This window comes from Nyctibius grandis, chromosome 1, assembly GCF_013368605.1.
Source record: "Nyctibius grandis isolate bNycGra1 chromosome 1, bNycGra1.pri, whole genome shotgun sequence".
Lineage (NCBI taxonomy): Eukaryota > Metazoa > Chordata > Aves > Nyctibiiformes > Nyctibiidae > Nyctibius > Nyctibius grandis.
Window position 1 is genome coordinate 60,851,907 of NC_090658.1, and position 23,627 is coordinate 60,875,533.

General features: G+C 42.5%; 1 protein-coding gene across 2 annotated transcripts in view; it reads left to right on the top strand.

Annotated features, from left to right (window-relative positions):
• ARID1B (AT-rich interaction domain 1B) overlaps nucleotides 1-23,627 on the top strand; it is a 341,543-nt gene that overhangs the window by 264,908 nt on the left and 53,008 nt on the right. For both annotated transcript variants that reach the window (XM_068408105.1, XM_068408190.1), the window contains exons 7-8: nucleotides 3,350-3,529; nucleotides 9,875-10,202. In XM_068408105.1, the coding sequence (XP_068264206.1) occupies nucleotides 3,350-3,529; nucleotides 9,875-10,202 (508 nt within the window). The remainder of the gene's footprint in view (nucleotides 1-3,349; nucleotides 3,530-9,874; nucleotides 10,203-23,627) is intronic.

Sequence of the window (23,627 nt, forward strand, 5' to 3'; positions counted from 1 at the left end):
GTAAGGACCTGATCTTACCTTCTCCACGTCACATATATAGCTGAAATGACTCCTCTGCTCTCTGGAAGGAAGATGGAGCATGTCCTATTTTAAGGCCATGCTTCAACGTACCATACAGACAGTGACAGAAGATAATATGGCACACATATTCTTCCTGAATTTCAGGCTTCCTTTTCCTTACTACTTTACCTGTCCATGCTCAAGAGAAGATGGCAAAGCCAACCTCGTTTGAGAGGGATCTCACACCTCTGGCATGATGAAAGTCATGACTCACGTCAAAAGCTGTTAAGGAGTCTGTTCCATTCTTCTTGTGTTAATCAACATCTCTGTAAACTAAGGCCAGAGTATGAGTTTGAGTAGTATTACACTGTTGAATTACTGGCGTGCCCCACGGCATGGTTTTGGCCAATGCCTGTGAGCGCTCCCTGAGCCACAGCCCAGGGCATGGATGAGGCAGCACAAGGGACTGCGTGCAGGAGTCTTACAGATAAGACTACCAGGACTGAGTGGGAAAGTTTAGCTGGGTGGACACGAGCATGCCACACCGCTCTCCACACCAGGGAGTGGTCCTGGCATGTTTTATTTATGACTGTACACATAGCCATGCAGTCTACTCCACAGCATCAGAAATGGATTAGGAGAAGTCTCCTGAAGAAGAGGTCATTTGAGTGGAAACATTTATTTCTCTTACTACTCTAGTCCTTTCAGGAGCCCTTCTGACAACAGCAGAGCTGGCTAAAACTGTTGTTCTTTATGTGCTGCATTAGACATAAGTCCGTGTTCTCCATTAGATTCAACAACCAGCAATCCCTCTGCATCACTACTGGAAGTCACTACAACCCATACAAATGATAGGTTTTCAAAGTGTCATCCATCCTTGTGGTGTTTAGAAAAGTACTGCCTGCAGTAATAACTGGTCTGAAGAACTTTTATCACTAGCACGATGTTTGGAAAGTTATCTCGTATAGATTAAAAGGCCCACCGTGAACAGAAAACACTCAATTCTGTACTAGATACAGGAGTAACTTTACTATCTTTATAGTAAGAAACTTAGTGTGACCAGTACAAAATTTTTCATTTAAATGGATCCCACGAGTGTGATATATATGGTGTATGTGTGTTGGAAATGCGAGCATTTATTTCATACAGACATACGATTGTATTAGGTTTCTAAATTAGTTACAGCACTGTCGGCAGAAGACATAGGCTTTGTAATAACATTTGTGCGCAGAGTGGAACTATTCTCAAAATCAAGGGGTCTGTTTCAAAATAAAGCTAAGTGGAGAAGGTCATATGAGCTTTCCGTTGCAGAAATGTGGATTTTCCAACCAGTACATACCAGTTTCCAAGCCACCATTTCGCCCTCTTTTATTTGCAGTGACGCGTGCCAGCGCATGTGGTCTTCTTTCCTCCAGAGCGGGTGCCAGGCTCTGACTTTGCTGTTCAGGTGTGATCAAATCCCTTGTCTTGGGGCTTGCACAAAGATCAGGAAACCCTGGCATATTCTGCCAAACCTTGCAGTTGTTAAAGAGTTTTAGCATGTTATGGGTTGAGCGGTTCAATAGCACGAAAGAACTGGGCACAAGGGGGTGCAAGATCATCTCAGCTCCTGTTTTTTCTCCTTACAACCTGCAGCATTGAGCTTGTCTGTCTGACAGGGTTTCAGTGGATGGCTGAGTATGCTATATAGCAAAGGGTTCTGGAGGGCTCAAAAGCTGTTTACATGTGTTAGGACTCAAAGCCTGGTTTCTGGTAAACTACACACCACCTTTCATTTCTACATCACAGATAGTGTACCCTTTCGTACGGTGCTTTGTCACCAGTGTACAAATGGGGAGGCTGACCTGCAGAAAGGCGGGATGGTTGTTTGCCCAGTGTCATGTACAGTGTCAGCAACAGCAGCGCTAGGATGAGAAGCTTACTCTTTTGAGTTCAAGATATGCTTGTTGGGGCTGTGGTCCCCACAGAGAGACCCCTGAACTGCCTGGTCGTGGGAGCCGTAGCACCTCAGTGTTTTCAGTTATGAGTTTTATGACATGTCTACATGTGGCTCAGAAAAAATTACCTCTCTTTATTAACCAGGCATTGAGCATTTGGTGTGTGTGATGTTTGATGCTAACCAGTGGGAGGGCATCCCGGCCCTCTGGGAGAATCATCCATCCCTCTGTCACCTCTCTGTCCTCCTGTCACCCTTTTCTGTCTGTCCTTACAGCTCATCTTTGCCTCGCTCTCCCCTTTTCTCTTCTTTTTTTTTTCTGATCTTCCCTTCAGCAGCTTCCAGTTGTCTGCTCACTGTCAGGGGGTTTTGCTCTTACCTTTCCTCTATTCCCTCCCTCACGTAAGCAAAGGTATAATTAATGCTGCCAGGCGAGGTGTCTCTTGGCTTTCAGCTTCACACCTCCCCACACGCACGCCACTAAAATTAACGTAGGGGAGCGGAAACTGGCACCTTTCATAAGTAGTGCTTCAGCTCTCTGTGGCCTCAAAGTGCGGGTGCAGCACTGAAACCTTTCAGGGTAAAATGTTAGAAAACCAGCGTCCCTGCATAGACATTTCATGGGCAGGAGTGAAGGATTTTTCCCAGTTCAGGAAAACTTAAAAACCCCGCCACAAAACCCTCTTCTTCTTCCGTTTCATAGGCTTAGTTCTCTTCCTTTATCTGAAGCTTCTAGATTTTACAGCTTTTCAGTAGGTCTCTTGCTGCAGCTTTTGAACCTTGAATTAAACTGGGATTCATTATTACATTTACAAAAGGGAAAAAGCAGAGAGTGCAATACAGGTGTGCTGGGGACAGACCAGAAGAAGGACCTAGAGCATAAATGCCAGAATACCAAAATGACTTATTTTTCTGGCTGGTATGACTAGGCTTCACATATAGAGAAATTTTAGTGAATTAGGGTGATGGGAGTATTTACAGTGGATTTCTGTATGCTGAAGTTACTCATTTTAGTAGCAACATATAATTTTGGAAGTTATGATACTCCTACCATAAGTCATCAGGCAAATTCCTTACTACTTGTTAGGTAATGCAGAAGATTGCCTTTATTTTTTTTTTCATAAAGATTGTTTTAATTTTAAAAACAGCAGCCATTTGTAACTAAGCAGGACTCCCTGTCTTTCTTTTACAAGTAGAAGTTTTTGAGCCTTGTATACAGGTTTTGGTTGTTGAGACAGCTTCACTGACTTGGAGATGCGTTTGTTTCTGCTCATATGAACAATAGCAATTTTCTGGGTATCTTTAGTCTGAAAATAACTGAAGAGGGTTGGGTTTTTTTAATGTCAAAGATTTCTTAAATAAAGAACAGTTACCTGAATATTAATTTTTGCTTTGGCGCTTTTTTCCCTTTAGGTTTTATGACAGGCATACAGAGGAACCCCCAAATGTCACAGTATGGACCTCAGCAAACTGGATCTTCCATGTCACCACACCCCTCACCTGGAGGCCAAGTGCATCCTGGAATCAGTAACTTTCAGCAGAGTAATTCAAGTGGTACTTATGGGCCTCAGATGAGCCAGTATGGACCACAAGGTAAAATGCTTGCTGGTAATACATATGATAATTTATATATATATTTAAAAAATAGACAGGTATTGTGTATGCCTGTAGGTATGTGATTTCTTTAAAACAAACAAACAAACAAAACAAAACAAAAAAAATACATACAACACCCTCCCTAAAAAAAAAAACCTAAACAAACTAAACTGTCATCCAGAGGTGGAGCTGCACCTTGTGGAAGAAGCTACTTCTGTTATTAGCACCTTTCTCTGTAAAAATAGTGACCTTAAATTAGGCAAGGAAATGATGAATCTGTTGCATTGCCAGGGCCATTGTTTAGGAGCCCAAGCATGTCATCTCTGCGACGAGGCCGCATTTGACCAAGCATGGAATAAGGGTCACAGCACCGATCCCAAAATAGGACTTCTTTTCTTAGCTGAAATCCCAAGGCCAATGTGAAATTGCGTGGTGACTGTGAGGGTTAAAGTCTTCTAACAAGCATAATAATACAGTGGCTACTGTGGGAATATAATATTGAGCTCTAATGCATACGGTTTGTGAATCTTAAGTAACTCTTCAGGCTAAGAGAGACAGTTCCTTTTATTTTGCTTGTTTGACAGAATTGTTGGAGGACTAAAATAAAAATAGAATACACAATTTCTGCCCCTGGACAACCTTGAACTTGTCTATTGTTTTGCCTTTAATGGATAACCTTCATAAAGTATGCATCTGTTTAGGGGTTTAATGAAGTTGAAGTCAAGCTGCAGAATGTATAAGGGGCAGTATTTTCTTTAGAGGTACGTAAAGAAGCTTTTTTATTTCAGCACTTCCTACTATTGCTTTCTTACTTAAAATCCTTAAAACGGACTGGAGCCAGCAATGGGAAATTCTGTAAGGGCTCGATGACTTGCCCATGCTAGCAAGGATGGTTATTTTAGTCTCCGGAGTTTCTGAGAACTAGTTCTGATGTTTGTTTGCAGGGAGCCTTGCTCCCCTGCACAGTGTTCCTTTCTGTTTCATCTCTGGGTAGCGTTTGTTGTAGTGTTCTGAGCACAGAGCTACAAGCCAAGATTTCCCAGTTTCCAATTTTGGCTCTGCCTTTTGCACCATCTTTCAACTTAGGCAAGTAGATTCATTTCTCTGCTTCACTTTCCTTAACTGTAAAATGGGGCTAGTAATGTCTTATAGCCATGTGTGAAGATTAATTACCTAACTCCAGTTGACTGGTGCTTTCCTTTTATTTGGAAAGCATTTTGTGGCCATAAAAAGCTGTCCAAGTGCTTATTTTTATCTGCACAGTGAGCAACTAGCTTAACTGGTAAAAATCCAGTGGATTTATGATGTGCTATCCTGGCTTCCAGCTGTACTGCTGCTGCTGAGATTCCGAACCATGGGAATAGTGGGTGTCAAGTGCAGTAAAACATTAGCCATCCACACTGATTGAATGGAAAGGTTTTTGTACTAAATCAATGCATTTAAGTAACACGCCGACCACTACTTTCTTTTTTGCTTGAGTTCAGCAGTTCTTTTCCTCCCTCTGTAGATGAAAGTGCCTATGTAATGATTTTATGGGTCGCGGTCAGGAAGAAACGGCTATTAAAAAGTAAACTTGAGGGGCAGGAAGAAAATGAGCATCACTGTCACTAACAGGCCGTTTCAGCAGAGTCTGGTGAATAGTATGATGAATGAAAAGCGTGTTCCTCTGCCAGCTCTTGGAGAGTACCAGTGATCCTGTACACTGGTCATCATAAAATTAGGGCCCTGCAGACTTTCAGCTCTACAGGTAACAATTAGAGCAGAAGAATACTACATTTTCACCGGGCTAATGTGACCATTAATAAAATCCGGGGATGAAGATGGTGGTATTTCAAAGTCGTGTATTTACCTGGATTTAAGTTTTTAATAGCATTTTTAATTTTTAATGAAAGTAATCTGTAATTGCAACTCTTAACATACCCTCTTACAAAGCACAATTATATGCCAGCAATGATGAATATATACTAATGTTACCCCATTTGCCTTTTATTGCCAAAATAACAAATATATTAAAAATTACCTGGATTGCAACCGAGTTCTTAAATTATTAAACTAAAATAATTCTCAAGGATATTATTTGTTTTCCGTGTTTTGTTCACCTAGGCCTTCCTGCAGAGTATTGTTAAGCATAGACTGAGTTTGACGGGACTACTTGTGTTTTTATATATGCATCCAAGCATTCTGTGACATTAAGCTTTTCATTTGAATGCTATATTTCACTGTGTGCTGTCCTGAAAACCACTGCTCAAGGCTAGTGTCCCTTCTCTGCAGTGGAATTGCTCACCATAGTAAAGACTACACCAGTAAGTTTGGGTTGGAGGAATTAGCCCCCAGTTCTTGAGAGCAGAATGATCCATTTCATGCATATGGTTGATTTATTTGGTTTTCATGTGTTTACGTGACACTAAGGTCTATAATAAGAGTAGAATATATTTTCCCAGGAAGTTCTGAGGACCTAGTCCAATCCTGTGAAACCGTTTCCTACAGAACTAAAGAATGGCTTTGGCTCCGCACTTCTGTGTGGCTGCGTTACAACACGGGAACATGCAGTACAGAACATGAGTTTTAATTTTTTATTAAATCCCAGCATTTTCCTGTCCCCAGGAATAAAAAAAAAAGCAGAGCGAGAATGGAAGTTACTGAAAGAAACAGTCTCTTTGATTTGTATTTGGACAACATCTAGCTCGGGGGCTAATGAAGCTCTGGTCCATGACCCGAGCATCAAACTGCTGCCACAGCAAAATGTCCCTTAAATGCACTCTGAAGAGCAGTCAGATGCTGTAGTCAGTTGGGTCTTTTAAGACAGGGGCAGGGAGAAACTTCCTGTGGATCAGTAAAACATGTCAGAAATGCATCCCGTCTCCCGAACTTTTCCTGCTCAATTCAGCAGTAAAACCATTCTGTTTGGGTATAACAAAGAGAGAAACCACTACTGAATATGTTTGAACCACAACCCCAGAACTTCACAGTAAGTTAAATCCCCTTTTGTTCATGGTAAAGAAATATGAATTGAGTATTTGTGCTTTGTAACCTTTAATGTTGAGCTCATTTCACAAAAGCACTTTGCTATCTAGCTCCCACTGATTTTAATCCTAGATTTTAATTAAAGTGGTAGCATCTGAAAGGTGGGATGCCCTAAGTATCTTGAGAGTCTGGACCTCTGAATCCAGACCCACATATGCAACAGCCTGTGGGGTTAAGACTTAAATACTGAAGTCTCCTATGTAAAATAGTTTCAGAGAGATTCAGAACAATACATTTAAATCATCTGTAGAAGAACAACTTGATGGTTAAGTGCACATGTAAAAAATTCTAAAATGATTTTAAGATACTATTTTTAATACTATAGGTCTCTAAAGCAGAGAGCAAAACTAACAGATAGTTCTCATATTTCCCTCTTTTCAGCTTGCCTAGAAATGGCAAGATATCAGAGCACTTTGTTCAGCAAACCTGGACAAAGTGGACCAGGGTTTCAGCAGTAAGTATGAACATCTGTCTTTGGCAGGTTGTTAGTAGGATTTTTTATATTTTATCTTCATTACAGGTTTTTTTTGTCTTCCTGATTCCAGTTACTGCTTTGGTTTTTCTCGTGCATTTGAGATGTTGTCTCTCTGGGTACAATTCTGCTCTGCCAAGGGGGAGTTGGAATCAAAAATCTGTCGGATACAGAAGGAGGACTTGTTCAGTAGTATTGTACAGCCGCTGTTGCCAGGCTTGTACCCACTTGAAAAGTGTGGGCTCTTGGACTTGGCTGCCTGACACGTCCAGCTGATGTGGGCCGGCCTAGCATCTGCGGCGTTCATTGTGTTTAATGCTGCATCCATCTGTTTTCTGTCAAAGCCACTGCCAACAAATTACTAATCTATTAGAGAAACATGGAAATAAGATTGCACTCCTCATTCCTGGCAATTCCTCTTGTATTTTGTTTGGCTTTTATTTTGCCTTCTTTTTTGTGGTCTGGGAAAGGTGTAAGAATAGCTAGTACTTGAGGTATTGAGGAAATGCTTAGGAAAAAAAAAAATGGAAAAAACATTGAAACTTGTTTTCCTTACTGAAAAGATACCACTTCCCTGTGCTCTTGGACGCGTAACCCTGGAGATGAATGATTAGGAGCTATTTTAACTGAGCCACATATTTTTATGGAGAAGATTCCACTGTTTTTTCTGTGTTGTGCTTACGCTGGAGAAGCCAAAGCACGAAAGAAGAGATTTTTTGTCCCAATTCAAAATAACATCAAAACAGCAACAGTATTTAGCATTGGTGTTTGCTCCTCCAAGCATGCTGCTGAACCGTACTTTTGTAGACCCTAACTGACAAAACAAATTGGCTTTATGTAAATTGGACTGACAGTAGCTCCCAGTGATTATGGATATCAGGTCTGCTGGTCTAGGGAGGGAATTTGCTTCACTTTGGGAAGCAGTGTCACTAATAGCATGTCCATAAAACGTGTTAACTGGCTGTGCGCAGTCTTTGAGGGCACGTATATACCATCTTGCTGCATTACATTTTTCTTGCACAAAGCAACTGGAAAACCAGAGCAACATCTGAGTTGTGTGTCACACCTTTAACACTAAGCAAAGCAGTGTGAAACTAGTGAACCCTTGAGTTTGTGGTTACATATGTTGGATCAGAAGTGTGGCTTGAGCAGGTCTCAGCAACCAAAACTCTGGCTTGGGCCGATGGCTTGCTGAACAGAAAATAGTCAGCTGCCAGCGGCCAAGCCTAGAGGAGGAGGAGAAGTGACAGGACAGTCTGAAGTTAGCATAAAGCTGAATCTGGAGCCTTCCATCTCTGTTGAACCACATACTGGGGATCCTTCTGTGAAGACCGCCAGGCAGAAACTTGGTTTCTAAAACAGAAGAGAACTGTTGCTCCATTTCCTTGGGAAGCATAGGTCTTATGCGTTCTTGCTGAGGAGAACTTGTAGCAAAGTGAGTCAGTTACTGGCTGGGGAGGAGGGGAGGATTAGCCAAAGCACAGCAGCAGGAGCGTATGAATTAATTATGTGTGCATTCAAATGATGGATGAATGTATTTATTTTAAATATAAAGAGCCGTTGCACAGCACCAGTTCCTGTGCCTGGCAGCTGAGGCCTGAGGAGAGACGTGGCTGATCTCCATGTTCAGAGGAAGAGTCCAAGGGCTGCTGCCTTTGAACGAGCGTGGGAATATCTGAGAGTAGTCAGAAAACTCTGCTCTGCGGCATCCCACAGGGAGGGAATGGGATGTGTTTCCACTAATCTGGATGAGATGGAAATAAAGACAAGTCAAAACTGATGACTAAAGTAGTGTAATGTGATCCATTTCCTAAAATACTTTTCTATCATATCTTTACCTTTTTTTTTTTCCTTTCTCATGCTGCTTGGGTTTGTTTCTGGAACACTGAGTGCTGTACACTCACTTTTTATTGAGCTTTCAACATGATAGGAAAATCGGCACTCAAATGAGTTAAGCTGCTGCAAGCGGAGCAGTTTGCTCCAAGCGTAGATTGGGGTCAGCCAGGTTTTCGTGCTGTCCTTCATAAGGCACCTATTTATATTAGCATCTTTGTACTACTACTGATTACTCTTGTAATACCAGTTTTCCCGGAGGAGGTGCACGGTAAGGTACGACCCCTTGTGCTGACATAGCCAAACTTTGAACTTACCAGGAAGGCAGGGTAGGGCAGAAGGGAGCGGGAATGTTTCCTAGGGCCCAGCAGCTGCCCTCACCCATTTGTGCCAAAGCAACTCTGACACAAATGGGCAGAACGATTAGGAGCAAGAAGGCGGTGAGAATAGCCTGTTGCTGAAATTGCAGGAAGATGGAGAATGAGAACATGAAATTACAAAAATAAGATTCTCCCTTGAGCTTATGTAATGGGTTTCTTACATGCTGCTTATTTCTTTACTGCATAAGGCAGTTTTGTACTGTGTGCTGTGTTGTTAACCCTCTGGAGGCTGTGCTTTTCTGTATTTGCTGTTATCCCATGACATACATTAGGCAGAAAATGTTTGAGGGTACATGAAAATCATGTTCCTAGGATCATTCAGGCTGGAAGGGTGCTCAGGAGTTGTTCTTGGCTGACCTTGTATTAAAATCGGGGTCAGATATAAGATCAGAGCAGGTTACTCATGGCTTTATCCAACAGGGTCTTGGAAACCTCCAAGGGGGGAGTCTGCACAACCTCCTTGGTCAGCTTGTTCCACTGCTTGCCTCATGGTGAAAAAGTTGTTCTGACTGTGAGGCCAGCGTGGTTCACTTTAGTTCACATGTATAAGTTCTGCAGCTGCTGACTTCCTAAAAATAAATATTTGCTCAAAAGTTTAATTTTTTTGTCTGTACTTTTTGTCATTTTGTTCAGGAAACTACTCCAGACCACCGACGTACAGCGGCGTGCCCAACACAAGTTACAGTGGCCCAGGACCCGGCATGGGTATAAATGCCAACAGTCAGATGCATGGACAGGGGCCAAGCCAGCCTTGTGGTACCATGCCCCTGGGACGGATGCCATCAGCTGGCATGCAGAGCAGACCATTTCCTGGAAACATGAGCAGTATGACCCCCAATTCTCCTGGCATGTCTCAGCAGGGAGGCCCTGGGATGGGCCCACCCATGCCAACCGTGAACCGTAAGGCACAGGAGGCGGCTGCTGCAGTGATGCAGGCTGCTGCAAACTCCGCTCAGAGCAGGTATGCGTCCAGGTGAAAGGAGTTTAAATGAGTAGGAATGTTTTTTTCTTGTCATTTCTGAAATAACGGCACTGTGTAGGTGTATGCGTGTGCATTTATACATACATGTTCTATCTGTGCCCTTATCTCTGGGAGGAGATGGCATGCGGGAAGAATGCTTTTCCTTAAATGTAAGGGGAAAGCATACTGTCAAGTGTTTGAATTGTCCTCTCAAAAAGCAGCTGTGACAATGGAGATGGCAGCCACTTCCAGTTTGGTTCTTGGCAGTGTAGGCTTTAGGAAAAACCCACAGGGTTGCAGTGACATTAGGAGTTGGAAACAAGCCCTCTGCAACTTAAAATTGATTAGCTGGATATATATTTTTTATCGCCAGTAGAGAGAGAGACAACATGTCCTTGGCAGGATGCCCCTGCCAGAGAATAAGGAAGCTTATGAAGCTGCCCATCAACTCTTGCATTTACTGCCCACGTCTTGAGCAGCAGTGCTGATGGCAGTTCTCTTCTATGGGATGTTCTTATTCCTAGGCAGGCATGCAGAGGGGTAGAGGAGGGCAGGCTGAGAGGAGCAGCTGGAGGGGAAAGGCAGAAGGAGGCATAAAAGGAATCTGTAGTTATCTGGAGTTGATAGCTGTCACTTACGCATCCCTAAGCGAGAACCTGCAAACAGGATTGTAGAGGATGGAGCCATCATCTGTTTTCTTGTCTCCCCTTCAGGCAGCATAACTGCATGTTGCTGTTTGTGCATGGATTTTGACAAAGGCACTTTTCTGTCTGTGGTTATTCTTAAGATGCTTGAATACTTGCAATGAAATCATATTTTCTGGGAAATTTTTCAGATTAACTAATTTCCACGTTTCTTGGACTCAGATAACTCCTGGTGTATTTATTATCTCTTTCTGTTACAAGAAGTTCCATTACATTTGAGAATTGCACACAGCTGGTTGCACTGTTCTGGTGAGCACGTTTATACGTGTGTGTGTATTGAGCATCTTGCGTTTATTTATGCTTATACGTACACAGATGCGCATATACACATACAGGTACTTGTCATTCAAGACCGGTGTTTGTGGACACTAGAGTTGCTCTAATTCCAAGACGTAATGTAGAACTAGAAATAGGAAGCCAATATGTCCCTGTATATGTTGCTTTCTTGTTTTGTGAGCTTGGAAGGCAGGTGGCTTCTACTGATAAGCAATAGCAAATTCTTAAAACAATAACAGTAAATTTAGTGTACTTCATGTTCTTGTTCAGTAAAATAGAACCACACTCCCTTAAAACAGACCGGACTCCAGCAGATATCTGTGAACCAGCAGTCTCCTACTTGTGTTGGTTGTTTTAACAGACCTGTCTAGTAGGATTTACAAAAGTCTGCTTATGTATGTCTGGTTTAGGCTATAAGCTGATAGGTCAGGCACGAAGGAATAAATGGGCCATCACTGCAGCTGCAGGAACATTTTCTTTATAATCATGTAATGAAAGGAAAAGCTCACGTTTGTTGGTCTTTACAGCAAGAAAAGACTGTGTTAAGTGGAAAGTATTTGGTTGTGATTCAACTTACACTTTGGGCATAGTGCATGGTGTTTGATCAAAAACTAGGTTAAATGATTCCCACTCCTATCTCACACCTTCCAAGTCAGTTTTGTAGAAGTGCTTTTGGTTTCTAGCTTTGCCTGGGCAAAACTGCACCATTTCAGAGCCTTTCCGTCACATACTGTCCATTCCAGTGATCCAGCACCTGTGGACGGGCTGAGCAGTCATTGAATCTCTATTACAAATACTGGCAATAGGGCTATTTATAAACTGCAAGCTGAGCTAAACCTGTCACAGTCCTCTGATGCCAGGGGATTGCAAGCACACTGTTTTCCTCTTTGATCTCAAGTCAGCTGTAGGGGAGAAAGCGTAATGGCTTTTGGCTATTCCCGCAAGTCCTCCATACTTGCATATGGAAGGATTGTACTTGATAGTGATTTGTATTTGTGATACAGAGCAAATCCAAAGAGGCTGTTCTTTTGTTCTGCTTTAGGCCACCATACATTAGGTTGCCTGCTTATCCCAGCCAGTCTAGAGCTGGCAGACGCCCCATGTTTTCTTCACAGCACCCCAACTATGGCAACTCTCAGGCTCCCTTGGTGCACCAGCCGGACCAGTATGGATAGGTAGCAATGTAAACTGGACTTGCTGTGGGACCTTGGCAGTTTTTTTAATGTTTATGAACGTGCCATGTGGCTGCTGAAGGAGTGTTAAAAATCATGTGAAAGGTACACAAATACTTGCATCATAGAGAGGATTTTAGTTTTTTGTTTTCTTTTTACTAATGCCAGTGTGACAATATGATGAAAATCTGCGTGTCACTCGCTCACACACCTGCGTGGTGTTTGGCATGGCTCCGTTTCCTTGTACCAGAGAGGGAAATGAAGAACCTCATCACTGAGAAGGAATGAGATCCCTCCTCCCCTTGACCCAGACATCATCTTTCTCCCTTCATTGTTGGTGTTCTTGTCTCGCAGTTGTGCTGTGCAACCCCGTTTGCTTGACTTGGTGGTGGTATTGTCATTGCTGCCTGGGCAGTGAGCTGCAACCCCCAAAGTATCATCCCTTTCTGAGAGGTGGTGTACTGCAGGAATGATGACAGGGTTCTTAATGGGATTTTCAATAAAGTTTTATTACACTATAAGTGAGAGTGCATGTGTGTGAAAAATTTCAGTTAATCACTAGAACACTTTCTGTAACCATATCATAGATTACAGGACTGTGAGAAAGTCTCCACACTAGCTCCCAGCCTGTTGCTCCCTCACAACCAAGTGCAGCTTCACCTGAGATTCAAGTTTCATGGACTTCCCTGCCATTATGTCATTTCATCATGTTTCATCATGTGTTTTCTCCTGGAGAAACTGTCTGCTCATGGCTTGGATGGGCGTACACTTCAGTGGGTAAAAAATTGGCTGGATGGCCGGGCCCAAGGAGTTGTGGTGAATGGAGTTAAATCCAGTTGGCTGAGGCCAACTGTATGAGATTCAACAAGGCTAAGTGTCAGGTCCTGCACTTGGGGCACAACAACCCCATGCACCGCTACAGGCTTGGGGGAGAGTGGCTGGAAAGCTGCCTGGCGGAAAAGGACCTGGGGGTGTTGGTCGATGGCCGGCTGAGTATGAGCCAGCAGTGTGCCCAGGTGGCCAGGAAGGCCAACAGCATCCTGGCATGTATCAGAAATAGTGTGACCAGCAGGGCAAGGGAAGTGATCGTCCCCCTGTACTCGGCACTGGTGAGGCCGCACCTCGAATAGTGTGTTCAGTTTTGGGCCCCTCACTGCAAGAAAGACATTGAGGTGCTGGAGAGAGTCCAGAGAAGGGCAACAAAGCTGGTGAAGGATCTAGAGAACAAGTCTTATGAGGAGCAGCTGAGGGAACTGGGGTTGTTTAGTCTGGAGAAAAGGAGGCTGAGGGGAAACCTTATTGCTGTATACAAGTACCTGAAAGGAGGTTGTATCGAGGAGGGTGTCAGTCTCTTCTCCCAGGTAACAAGCGATAGAACAAGAGGAAATGACCTCAAGTTGCGGCAGGTGAGGTTTAGATTGGATATTAGGAAAAATTTCTTCACAGAAAAGGTTGTCAGGCATTGGAACAGGCTGCCCAGGGAAGTGGTTGAGTCGCCGTCCCTGGAGGTATTTAAAAGACGAGTAGATGTGGTGCTTAGGGGTATTGTTTAGTGGTTGACTTGGTAGTGTTAGGTTAATGATTGGACTCTATGATCTTAAAGGTCCTTTCCAACCAAGACAATTCTGTGATTCAGTTGTTACCTCCATAGGAAATCTATAATACCCAAATTACTGCTGCTTTCATGATTATTAACAGGTTTTAATTATTAGTTTTCTGTTTGGTTTTTTTCCTTAATAACATGATTGTTATATGTGCATATGAAAAAGTACAGAGCAAAACAAAAAATTAGAAAATAAGTCTACTGATTCTCATGTTCAAAAAGCAAAAATCAGTGAAATGGGAGAGCACTCACACCATACTATTTTGTCTAACTGGAAAGACATCCACTGTTATATGCCAAAGTGCATGAATAGTGTCCAGTCTTTTAATTGAATGTCTGGAGTTTATAGGATTCAGCTTGGGGTTGAAAAACTGTTGAAAAACACACCCTCTCTGTAGAATTAAGAAGAAAATGAAATGGTTGTGTCAGAGTCATGGTTACACAGCAGTATTTCTGTACAAGTTGGTTGTGATCCCCTTCAAGGTCAACTTGTTGAATCAGTAGCCAAGGAGCAATAGAGGAGAGAAATTTATCTTCAGCTGTTAATCCACAGGATCTATCCTTTACCAGCTCAGGAATCTCATTTAGACATAGAAAGCTCCTTTGCCTCTGCCTTGCCAAGCCACACTAAGCAGCTGTGTAAAATGTATTTAAATGGCATGCATCAGAATAAAATCACTTCCACTGGGGCAGAAAATCAATGTTCGTTAACTAGGGCTGGATGATCAAGATCTGAGTGTCAGTCAGTTATACCTAGGTATCATCCTCAGCGCAGACCACCACCCTTTTAATTAGAGAAGATGGAACAACTTGTTCTTGGTGCTGTCTCTAGGCACATCAAGGATAGGGGGATCATTAGGGGCACTCAGCATGGCTTCACCAAGGGGAAGTCATGCTTAACCAACTTGATAGCCTTTTATGAGGACGTAACCCGGTGGATAGATGATGGTAAAGCTGTGGATGTGGTCTATCTCGATTTCAGTAAAGCGTTTGACACGGTCTCCCACAGCATCCTCGCAGCTAAACTGGGGAAGTGTGGTCTGGATGATCGGGTAGTGAGGTGGATTGTGAACTGGCTGAAGGAAAGAAGCCAGAGAGTGGTGGTCAATGGGACAGAGTCTAGTTGGAGACCTGTATCTAACGGAGTCCCTCAAGGGTCGGTACTGGGACCAGTACTATTCAATATATTCATTAATGACTTGGATGAGGGAATAGAGTGCACTGTCAGCAAGTTCGCTGATGACGCAAAACTGGGAGGAGTGGCTGACACACCGGAAGGCTGCGCAGCCATTCAGAGAGACCTGGACAGGCTGGAGAGTTGGGCGGGGAGAAATTTAATGAAATATAACAAGGGCAAGTGTAGAGTCCTGCATCTGGGCAAGAACAACCCCATGTACCAGTATAAGTCGGGGGCAGAGCTGTTGGAGACCAGCGTAGGGGAAAGGGACCTGGGGGTCCTAGTGGACAACAGGATGACCATGAGCCAGCAATGTGCCCTTGTGGCCAAGAAGGCCAATGGCATCCTGGGGTGTATTAGAAGGGGTGTGGTTAGCAGGTCGAGAGAGGTTCTCCTCCCCCTCTACTCTGTGGGCCCCTCAGTTCAAGAAGGACAGGGAACTGCTAGAGAGAGTCAGCGCAGAGCCACGAAGATGATTAAGGGGGTGGAACATCTCCCTTATGAGGAGAGGCTGAGGGAGCTGGGTCTGTTTAGCTTAGAGAAGAGGAGACTGAGGGGTGACCTCATTAATGTTTATAAATATGTAAAGGGCAAGTGTCATGAGGATGGAGCCAGGCTCTTCTCAGTGACATCCCTTGACAGGACAAGGGGCAATGGGTGCAAGCTGGAGCACAGGAGGTTCCACTTAAATTTGAGGAAAAACTTCTTTGCGGTGAGGGTAGCTGAACACTGGAACAGGCTGCCCAGAGAGGTTGTGGAGTCTCCTTCTCTGGAGACATTCAAAACCCGCCTGGACGCGTTCCTGTGTGATATGGTCTAGGCAATCCTGCTCCGGCAGGGGGATTGGACTAGATGATCTTTCGAGGTCCCTTCCAATCCCTAACATTCTGTGATTCTGTGATTCTGTGAAATAAAAGTGGTGGCTGTGGAAGATACTGGGTTTATACCATTTGAATTAGCCTTTGACCTCACCTTGAGGCCTGCTCTGTGTTAAGCTTAGATTAATTTCTACAGCTACATAATACCTTCCCTGTGACCTAAAATCTTACGACGTGCTAGTCTGTCTTGTGCACGCAGGCCAGTGTGTCCCAAATGATATCTAGCATGTCAGGCTAAAGAAAATAAAGGTATTTTTAAGAACTCTTCCATTGAACCAGCAGTATCTGTGGTTTCACGCTACCCATAATGTTTAAGCTTGGTCTGGGTAGCAGTTTACAGCAGGCAACGCTAAATAACTCTCTGATACCCTGTATAGTAATTGCTCTTATTTTCAGGAAGACAGTGTGAAGGAACTGCAAAACGGTGTTTTCCTTTCTATACCTGTCCTGCTCTCAGCACACCCATTGACTGGTACGGACTGTATGTTGAAGACCTAATATATCCACTGAACTCCAAGGAAAGACTTCATAGCTTAGGTTGGCATTGGCTGAGACCCTGAGGGCTGGTTCTGCTGCTGGAGGTTAGAGTCCAGCAGATGCCTCTGAGGACCGGGTGGCTCCAAAAAATAAAGTCTTTTGTCACACTGTAGTTCTTACAACAAAACATGTATTTATAGTAGTAAGTATTTATGTCTGTACAGACCTGCAGCACGGTAAGCCTTCAGCAAAAGCAAACAATTTTAAGCAAATGAGATAGCATTTTCCCTGTTGATGTCAAAGGCAGCAAGTTTAGCCAGTATCTTCTAGTACCAGCCAATTTTGAGTTCCTCAGTTTGTAGATGCCCAATTTGAAATTTTCCAGGACTATGTGTTCACTGTCTGTGAGCTTTTGTTTCCTACAGTAAGTGCCCAGTGCACACTTCTGAAAGTTGATTGTTAGGTTGACATCTGAAGTCAACAGATATTTTTGGAGCTAGATGCTTGTTATCATAATTTTCAGCATCTCTTGTGCTAACAGTGTCATTCTGAGTATATCTTCTTAGCAGTTGAAAGTGTGACTGTAGTGTATGGAAAGGTAAAAACGGAATTGCAACACAGCTGGGTTACATACTGTTAGCAGTGTGGCCTTAGGAGGACGTAATTCAGTACTAGCTGGCTGTAAGATACACATCCAACTGGATGCTAAAATGAGCTTCTTGCTGGTGCAGCAACAGTTGTCAATACCTGAACTAATTACTGTAAAATGAGTTGTGATGTGCCTGCGTGAAGAGCAATCCTATCTTTGAAGGCAGCGTCTTTGACCTCGGTGTTCTGTACCTTAATATGATTCTCAGGATTGCATGTTGCAATTTTCTAAATTAAAGCAATTTTTTTTTATAGATTGAATGAATTTAGGATTCTGTGTCATTGATTTTAGAGGAGACAATTTGGACATAGTAGTTTATTAAACTGAGGAATTGGGATCCAGCTTAGCTATTTGCAACCTCTGGCCATTTTAAATCCTGGTCATTGGGTTGCTAAATTGAGGTGGATATTTACATTATCGTCTGCTGCTCCCTGTGCCACCTGGGAAATGGTGTTCAGTCTCCATAGTAATGTGTGGTGTTGCGTTGTTTTGACATGGTTTTAGGCACTCTAGAATGTGGTTGTGGTTCTAAGCTGCATAGCAGCTGGTTAGATACTACAGCCTCATCGTGGTGAGGTCAGAAGAATTTAAGTAAGTTTTCGTTTAGTCCTAAAGCTGATGTATAAAAGCTGCACTGATATTATAGAATTTCTGTTGTGCAGAGGAACAGTTACCATTAGTGTAAGTGAGTTTAAAATGTGCATTCTGTATGTCTACTTCTTAGTCTCTGTGCGTGTATACATGCACATGCACACTTGCACACATACAGGCAGACTAACCTTCCATCAGCACTTCTCTCCTGTTATGTATGTATAATTCATATTCCGTGTCGCTGATGCCAGCAAAGCACTTTTTCCGTATTATTTTCTCCAACAGCAGAGTAATGCAGCACTGCTGATGGACTAGAAGGTACTGGTGAGGAAATATAGTAATGGACATGGTGCATTAAAGTGTCAAAAGGAAAAAGAACGAGACGGAAATGGGGAATAAATTTTTTAAAAAGAGTAATAATATAAATAAAAACCAGGACTCTTTTAGGTGTTTTACATCCTAGAGCCTGTCAGTTTCTAGGAAGTATTTTCCAGTCTGGCCCTTTTGATCTTGAAACTCAGGTTTAAAATTCTAATTGTGATTTTAAAAGCTGCGGTTATGTAGCAGGAAGTCTTGAAGTGCTACAGTAAAACTTACCGTCTTTAATCCCTGGAGAGAGTATGTATTTGCCATTGTTTTCCCTTTTTCACTTAAGCTTGGAGGTGCTGTTCTTCTCTGCTGGGAAGTGCAGTGGAGTGCAGGAAGGTTAAGTACTCATTCAAGTTTCTTTGCTTATTCAAACCAGGCTGCTTCTAGATGAAAGGCTGCCAACTGTGAAATCCCCAAAGTAAACTAGGCTGAGATAGGACTGGTAGCCATAATTGGAGCCAGTGCAGGGGTACCTTATCTGTTGCCTTTGAAATAAGCCCCTAGCAGAAAGGCTCTTTCTGCTGGGTCTTTTATTTAACATTCAGTCACAGGGAAGGAGTTAACTGCTGTTCAAATTCAAGCCATTCACAATTGGCCAGTCTCAAGGTGTCTGGTCATTTCCCCTCTACCCCGCTCTTCTCAACACTCCCAAACTTCGGATTTCCTTTAGGGGTCCTCATGGATCAGCCTGAAATGAGCCCCACTTTGCTTTCTGTCAGTGCTGTTTGAATATCCAGGCAGTACATTTCAGTCCATGAAACCACATTTGGCTTCCAAAATAAAAAAAAGTCCACGTATCATTTCAGCTGGATGAAGTGGTGCTGCTTGTTGGCCTCAATGACTGTATAGTGCTCCTGTGAACTCCAAGGAGTTGCTGTGCTTGTTCCACCTGAGGCTGGCAGCGTTTCAGTGACGGGTGGAATATTTTCTCTCTATGCCAAGTTTCTGTGTGATTTGAGGGGTTAAAGTCCAAATATTAATGCTTACTGTAACTGTAATTTCTACGGGAGCTATTAACCAGTATTGACATATTTTTCTTCAAAAGGACCCATGCTGCTTCCCTCTTCATGAGAAATAGTCATTTATATCAAGCTGATTTTTTTATTCTTTTTTTTGAAAGGGCACTTCCTTTCCTCATGTTTTGCTTTTCAAAGCAGAACCATATATGGCTTTTTTCTACAATGTATTAGGAGGAGTGAAGTACAACTTTGCTTATATGTCTTTATTATAGTAAAGGGAGAGCCGGAAATCACACTTTTGGGGGTTTTTTTTTTTTTTAGATGGAGATGCATTTTTTAGATCCGCTCAAAATTGCTGATAAAATCATGTAAGGACTGGGAGAAACTTTACATGCTGAGCTAACCAAAGCCATTTCTTGTGGGAGACTAAGAGAAATATATTTTTATCTGGAATTTTGTTTTACTAAAAGGTAAATCCATCATTTTGGATCCCTGGATGTCACCGTGCTGCAGAGCTCATGCAGGCAACCAGTGATTTGGGGAGGCGTTTTTTTTCTTTTTTGGTTACTCATCAATCAAGTAGACTGCTGTATGCTGTTCATGCCATTAGAAATTAACCACAGACCTCAAGAGTCCTACTCCTTCCCTCCTTCGGAGAGTAACCATTCTTAAATTGTGAAAGCAGGACTATGTTGGGAAGGAAGGGTGATTTTCAGAGTCATGAATGAGAATTTTCATTCATCTTAGAGACACTTCCTAATTTGATTATTATTGTGTCAGGATTATTTTTGGCTTGATTTGGTTATTTAGGAGAGCTGTTGCCCTCTATAGAAGTACTAATTATTTTCAAACAAAATTGCACTGTAAGACTCTGTGTAGTTTATTAACATTCTGCCTCAGAGTCGGATGTTACGTAGAAGTTTTGTTCCTCAAAAGATGATCATTAGGGCATTAAGAAAGCAGTACTTCATTAATTGTTATTGTATAAAAGTAAAGAATAAGGGAGGACTTCAGAATGAGTACTCTCTCCTGGGTGGCAAGAAATGTTTCAGATGAGGAAACTGGGTTTTCATAGTCTGTCTTTTTGCCTATTAGCCAGAAGATCTTCTAGTTTAAATCACAGCACTAGTCAGGGGGAAAAAAAAAAAAACCCACAACATAAGAATAGCCATCTGTTTAATGGGACTCATGAAGAAAGCTAATTCCGTGACTGCTCTTGTGATTTGGCACATACATTGTGCAAGTACAAGACTGTGATTGAACAGCCTAAGATTTTTGTGACAGAAAGGGAGAGACATAAAAAATGGTAGGAGAGTTTCAGGTTTTAGAGTGGTTTTAAGGTTTTAGGTTGTTTTACAATGGTGATAGCTGAGAGAAAATTCAACAACTTTTTTTTTAGCAATGCTACCTGGGGAAATATAAGTGGGAAGAGCCCTTCACTTTATTGATGGAGTTCAGATGGGAGCATTGGTTCTAACTGGACATATAAGTAACCTTGTAAGAATCATATTAAATAGTAACATAACAGCAATAAAATTTTTTAAATGATGGCCGGCAATCTCACTAACACATTAAATACCTGTTGTAGTTGTCACAGTAGGTTTCAGGCATCTTATGAGCCAAAGATGAAGAAAAGAACCAGCTGAAACCATGCTGACATATTCACCACATTGCTCTTGTGAAACTGTCTGGAGTGCCAAAGTACCGAGACTGATGGTAATAGTGGTAGCAATAATATTGATAAACATATAACAGCTACAGGCTATTGGGCAAAGATAGGTAAGTGAAAATGTGCCTGTTGGGAAATCCCTTTGGAGAAGTTCCTCACCATGCTGCTGCACATGCACAGTTGCATTCAGTGTGCTGTCAGCCAGATGACATTTTACTATGAAAAGATACACTGAAGAGCTGGCACGAAATGATCAGGATTTTATTAGATTTTCAGTTGGTTGCCAGCACAGTGAGCTCCATGGAGCTGCAGTGGTGCTCCAAAATGGTATGAGGACGTGACTGAACATGGTAAGAACATGGTAAGAGGCAGCAGGAGGTCCGCATCCCCAGGTGGAAGAGGAGGGAGCTCAGGGGTTGAGCCCCTCCTGAGGCAGTGCCCCAGCGGAGGAAATTGAATTAGTGAAACACGCAGTGTGCCCTTAGCTTCTTGTAGCTTTTTAGCACCACACTTTGGTGACCTCCTGGCTGTTTGTGTGCTGGGAACAGACTCTTACCCGCTTTCAAGCAGTCGTTCTGGGAGACAGTTCATAGGGCCTTCCGACTTTTTAATACAGCTATTTATAAACGTGCACAAAAATAGAAGGTGCATAGTGAGAGAGTCATATGAGTCATTCCCATTTTGATATCGAGTCACACCGGGCTAAATCACCCTTCTTGGCTTTCTGGTTCAGATTGACTGCATCATGCCGTATGGGGCAAATTTCTTTTTTCACTGCAAACCCAGTTCACGCATGCTTCTTCTTGCCGGACAGATTACAGCAGCCCTCTTTTAGCCATCACACACTCCACTTGGGCTAAGAAGTGTATCTCCTCAGTGCTCAGATATCTGATGGGGATAGTGTGCAACAGCTGCCGTTAGAGCTGCTGTTGAAATCCATGTTGTCAGGAATGTAGGCAGGGGTCAATAAGAGCAGAGCTTCGATGAGACTACAAACCATTTGGCTTGGCCCACTTGTCAGTAGTCCCGTCTCCTCTGTCACACAGCATTATATTGTATTTATCGAGTACAGGTTGCACTGAGTACAAAGGGCTTAGTTTGTTCTTATACAAATAAATTCAAATACAGAGGTCTTGCTGCACTTGTAAGAATGCTGTGCAATAAAGGCATTTCAGGGAATCCCCATGGTTTGAAGACTGGTGACCAAATGCCATGGTCACCATGAAATTCAGACCAAAAAAACTTTAATTAAGACACTTTATAAAAACAAAATTAAATAGCTGCAACCTAAAAAAACAAACAAAAAAAAACCCAGAAAACCCAAACCAAAAAACCCTACAGTATTTCACTAAATACCCTTTATGTTTTTCAGTCACACACCCTTACGTCATTAGGATCAAATGAAGTTACGGGTTTATTTTTCTGCAGGCTTGTGCTATGTTCTCCTCACTGTATTCAACTACTTTATTATTCTTCTGGCCATATTTTAGACCATCATTAATCCTGGATCTCTGCCTCAGTTTTTGTTATGTGTAAAATGAGATAGGGAGATTTATTCTATCCTCAGCATGCATTCAGCAGTACAAATGTTGTGTAGTTGTGTTGTTATTAGCATCAATACTCGTGAATTACACATGCTTCTTATGTTGCTCTTCCAGTGTTTGATTTGGTGTGACACTCCTGTGTTTTATTGGGCTTTAAGTGATTACCAAGTAGGTAGCCTGTCAGGCAGATGTTTTCACTGGAAAAATGGTTAATGTGATGACAATAGCATGTAAACAAACAATAAGTTTTTGTGGCTGCTTTTCTGAGGGGCTGAGCATTGAATCAGCCTGGTAGGAACAACTAATTTCTAAGTTTCTTCTCCCTCCTTGATTGTTTCTTAGCGAAATCTAAGTAATGATGATGATGCTAAAGGCATAAGTATTTGCGTAATCAGAAGAAAAAGAATATATTTAGAAAGGCAATTTCTGTTATTCTTCCAAAAAGTATCTTACAATAATCTTGAGATCAGCCAGACGAAGAAAACAGGCAGTGTGCTCGGTCAGACTGCAGTGGATTACAAGGGGATGTGCACTATCACATAATTCTGATTTTAGAAAATTATTCCCCATTTTAGCATTGCCATTCAGGCCTGGTCGTTGGGAAGAATAGTTTGGTGTTGGTTGTGTGTGCCTGATGTCAGCAGACACACACACGCACCCCGGTACAAATCTGGATGCTTTTTCATTTCTGTTTCCTCATGCATTGTCAGTGTCAGGGCGTTTCAGAGCTTTGGCCTCCCCTTTTCACGCATGCACACATGCACACGTATAGAATTTTCTTTTTCCTTCTAACCTGAAAAATGGAAAATATCTCATGGCAGGCCTAACACCTGTCACATCACCAGCTTTAGTGGTTGCTTTTTTGAAACTTTGTTATTGCGAGTAGCGAGCTTCCCCACTGAACAGAGGAGAAAATGTAAATCCAGGTCAGTGCACTTACAGTAGCAGCGAATGAGAGGGGGATACTGAGCTTTCAGATATAGAGATGTTAATTTTTTTTGGTTTATTTACATGGGAACTGCCGTTAATGCTGTTTTATAGCTGCTCAAGCCAATATTCAGATTTCACGTGTCTTGGCCTTTGCTAACAGCGCTGCGGCATCAATGAACTTCCAGTCAGAGCAAAGTAAGCAATGTTGGGGTTTATTTTTCCTCACTCTCTTCTCCCTCCTCCTGTTCTCCCATATCCCCTGATGACAGAAACGGTTTCACTTCTCCAAGGAAGCCCATAATATAGCAAGAAGGAAAATCCATAACAAAAGAGAGTATGTATTTGCGTGCACACGTTTATGTGTATATTCTCCAGGGAGACAGCATTCACGGGTCTCACTTCTGAATTACTCTCATTATAATAACCC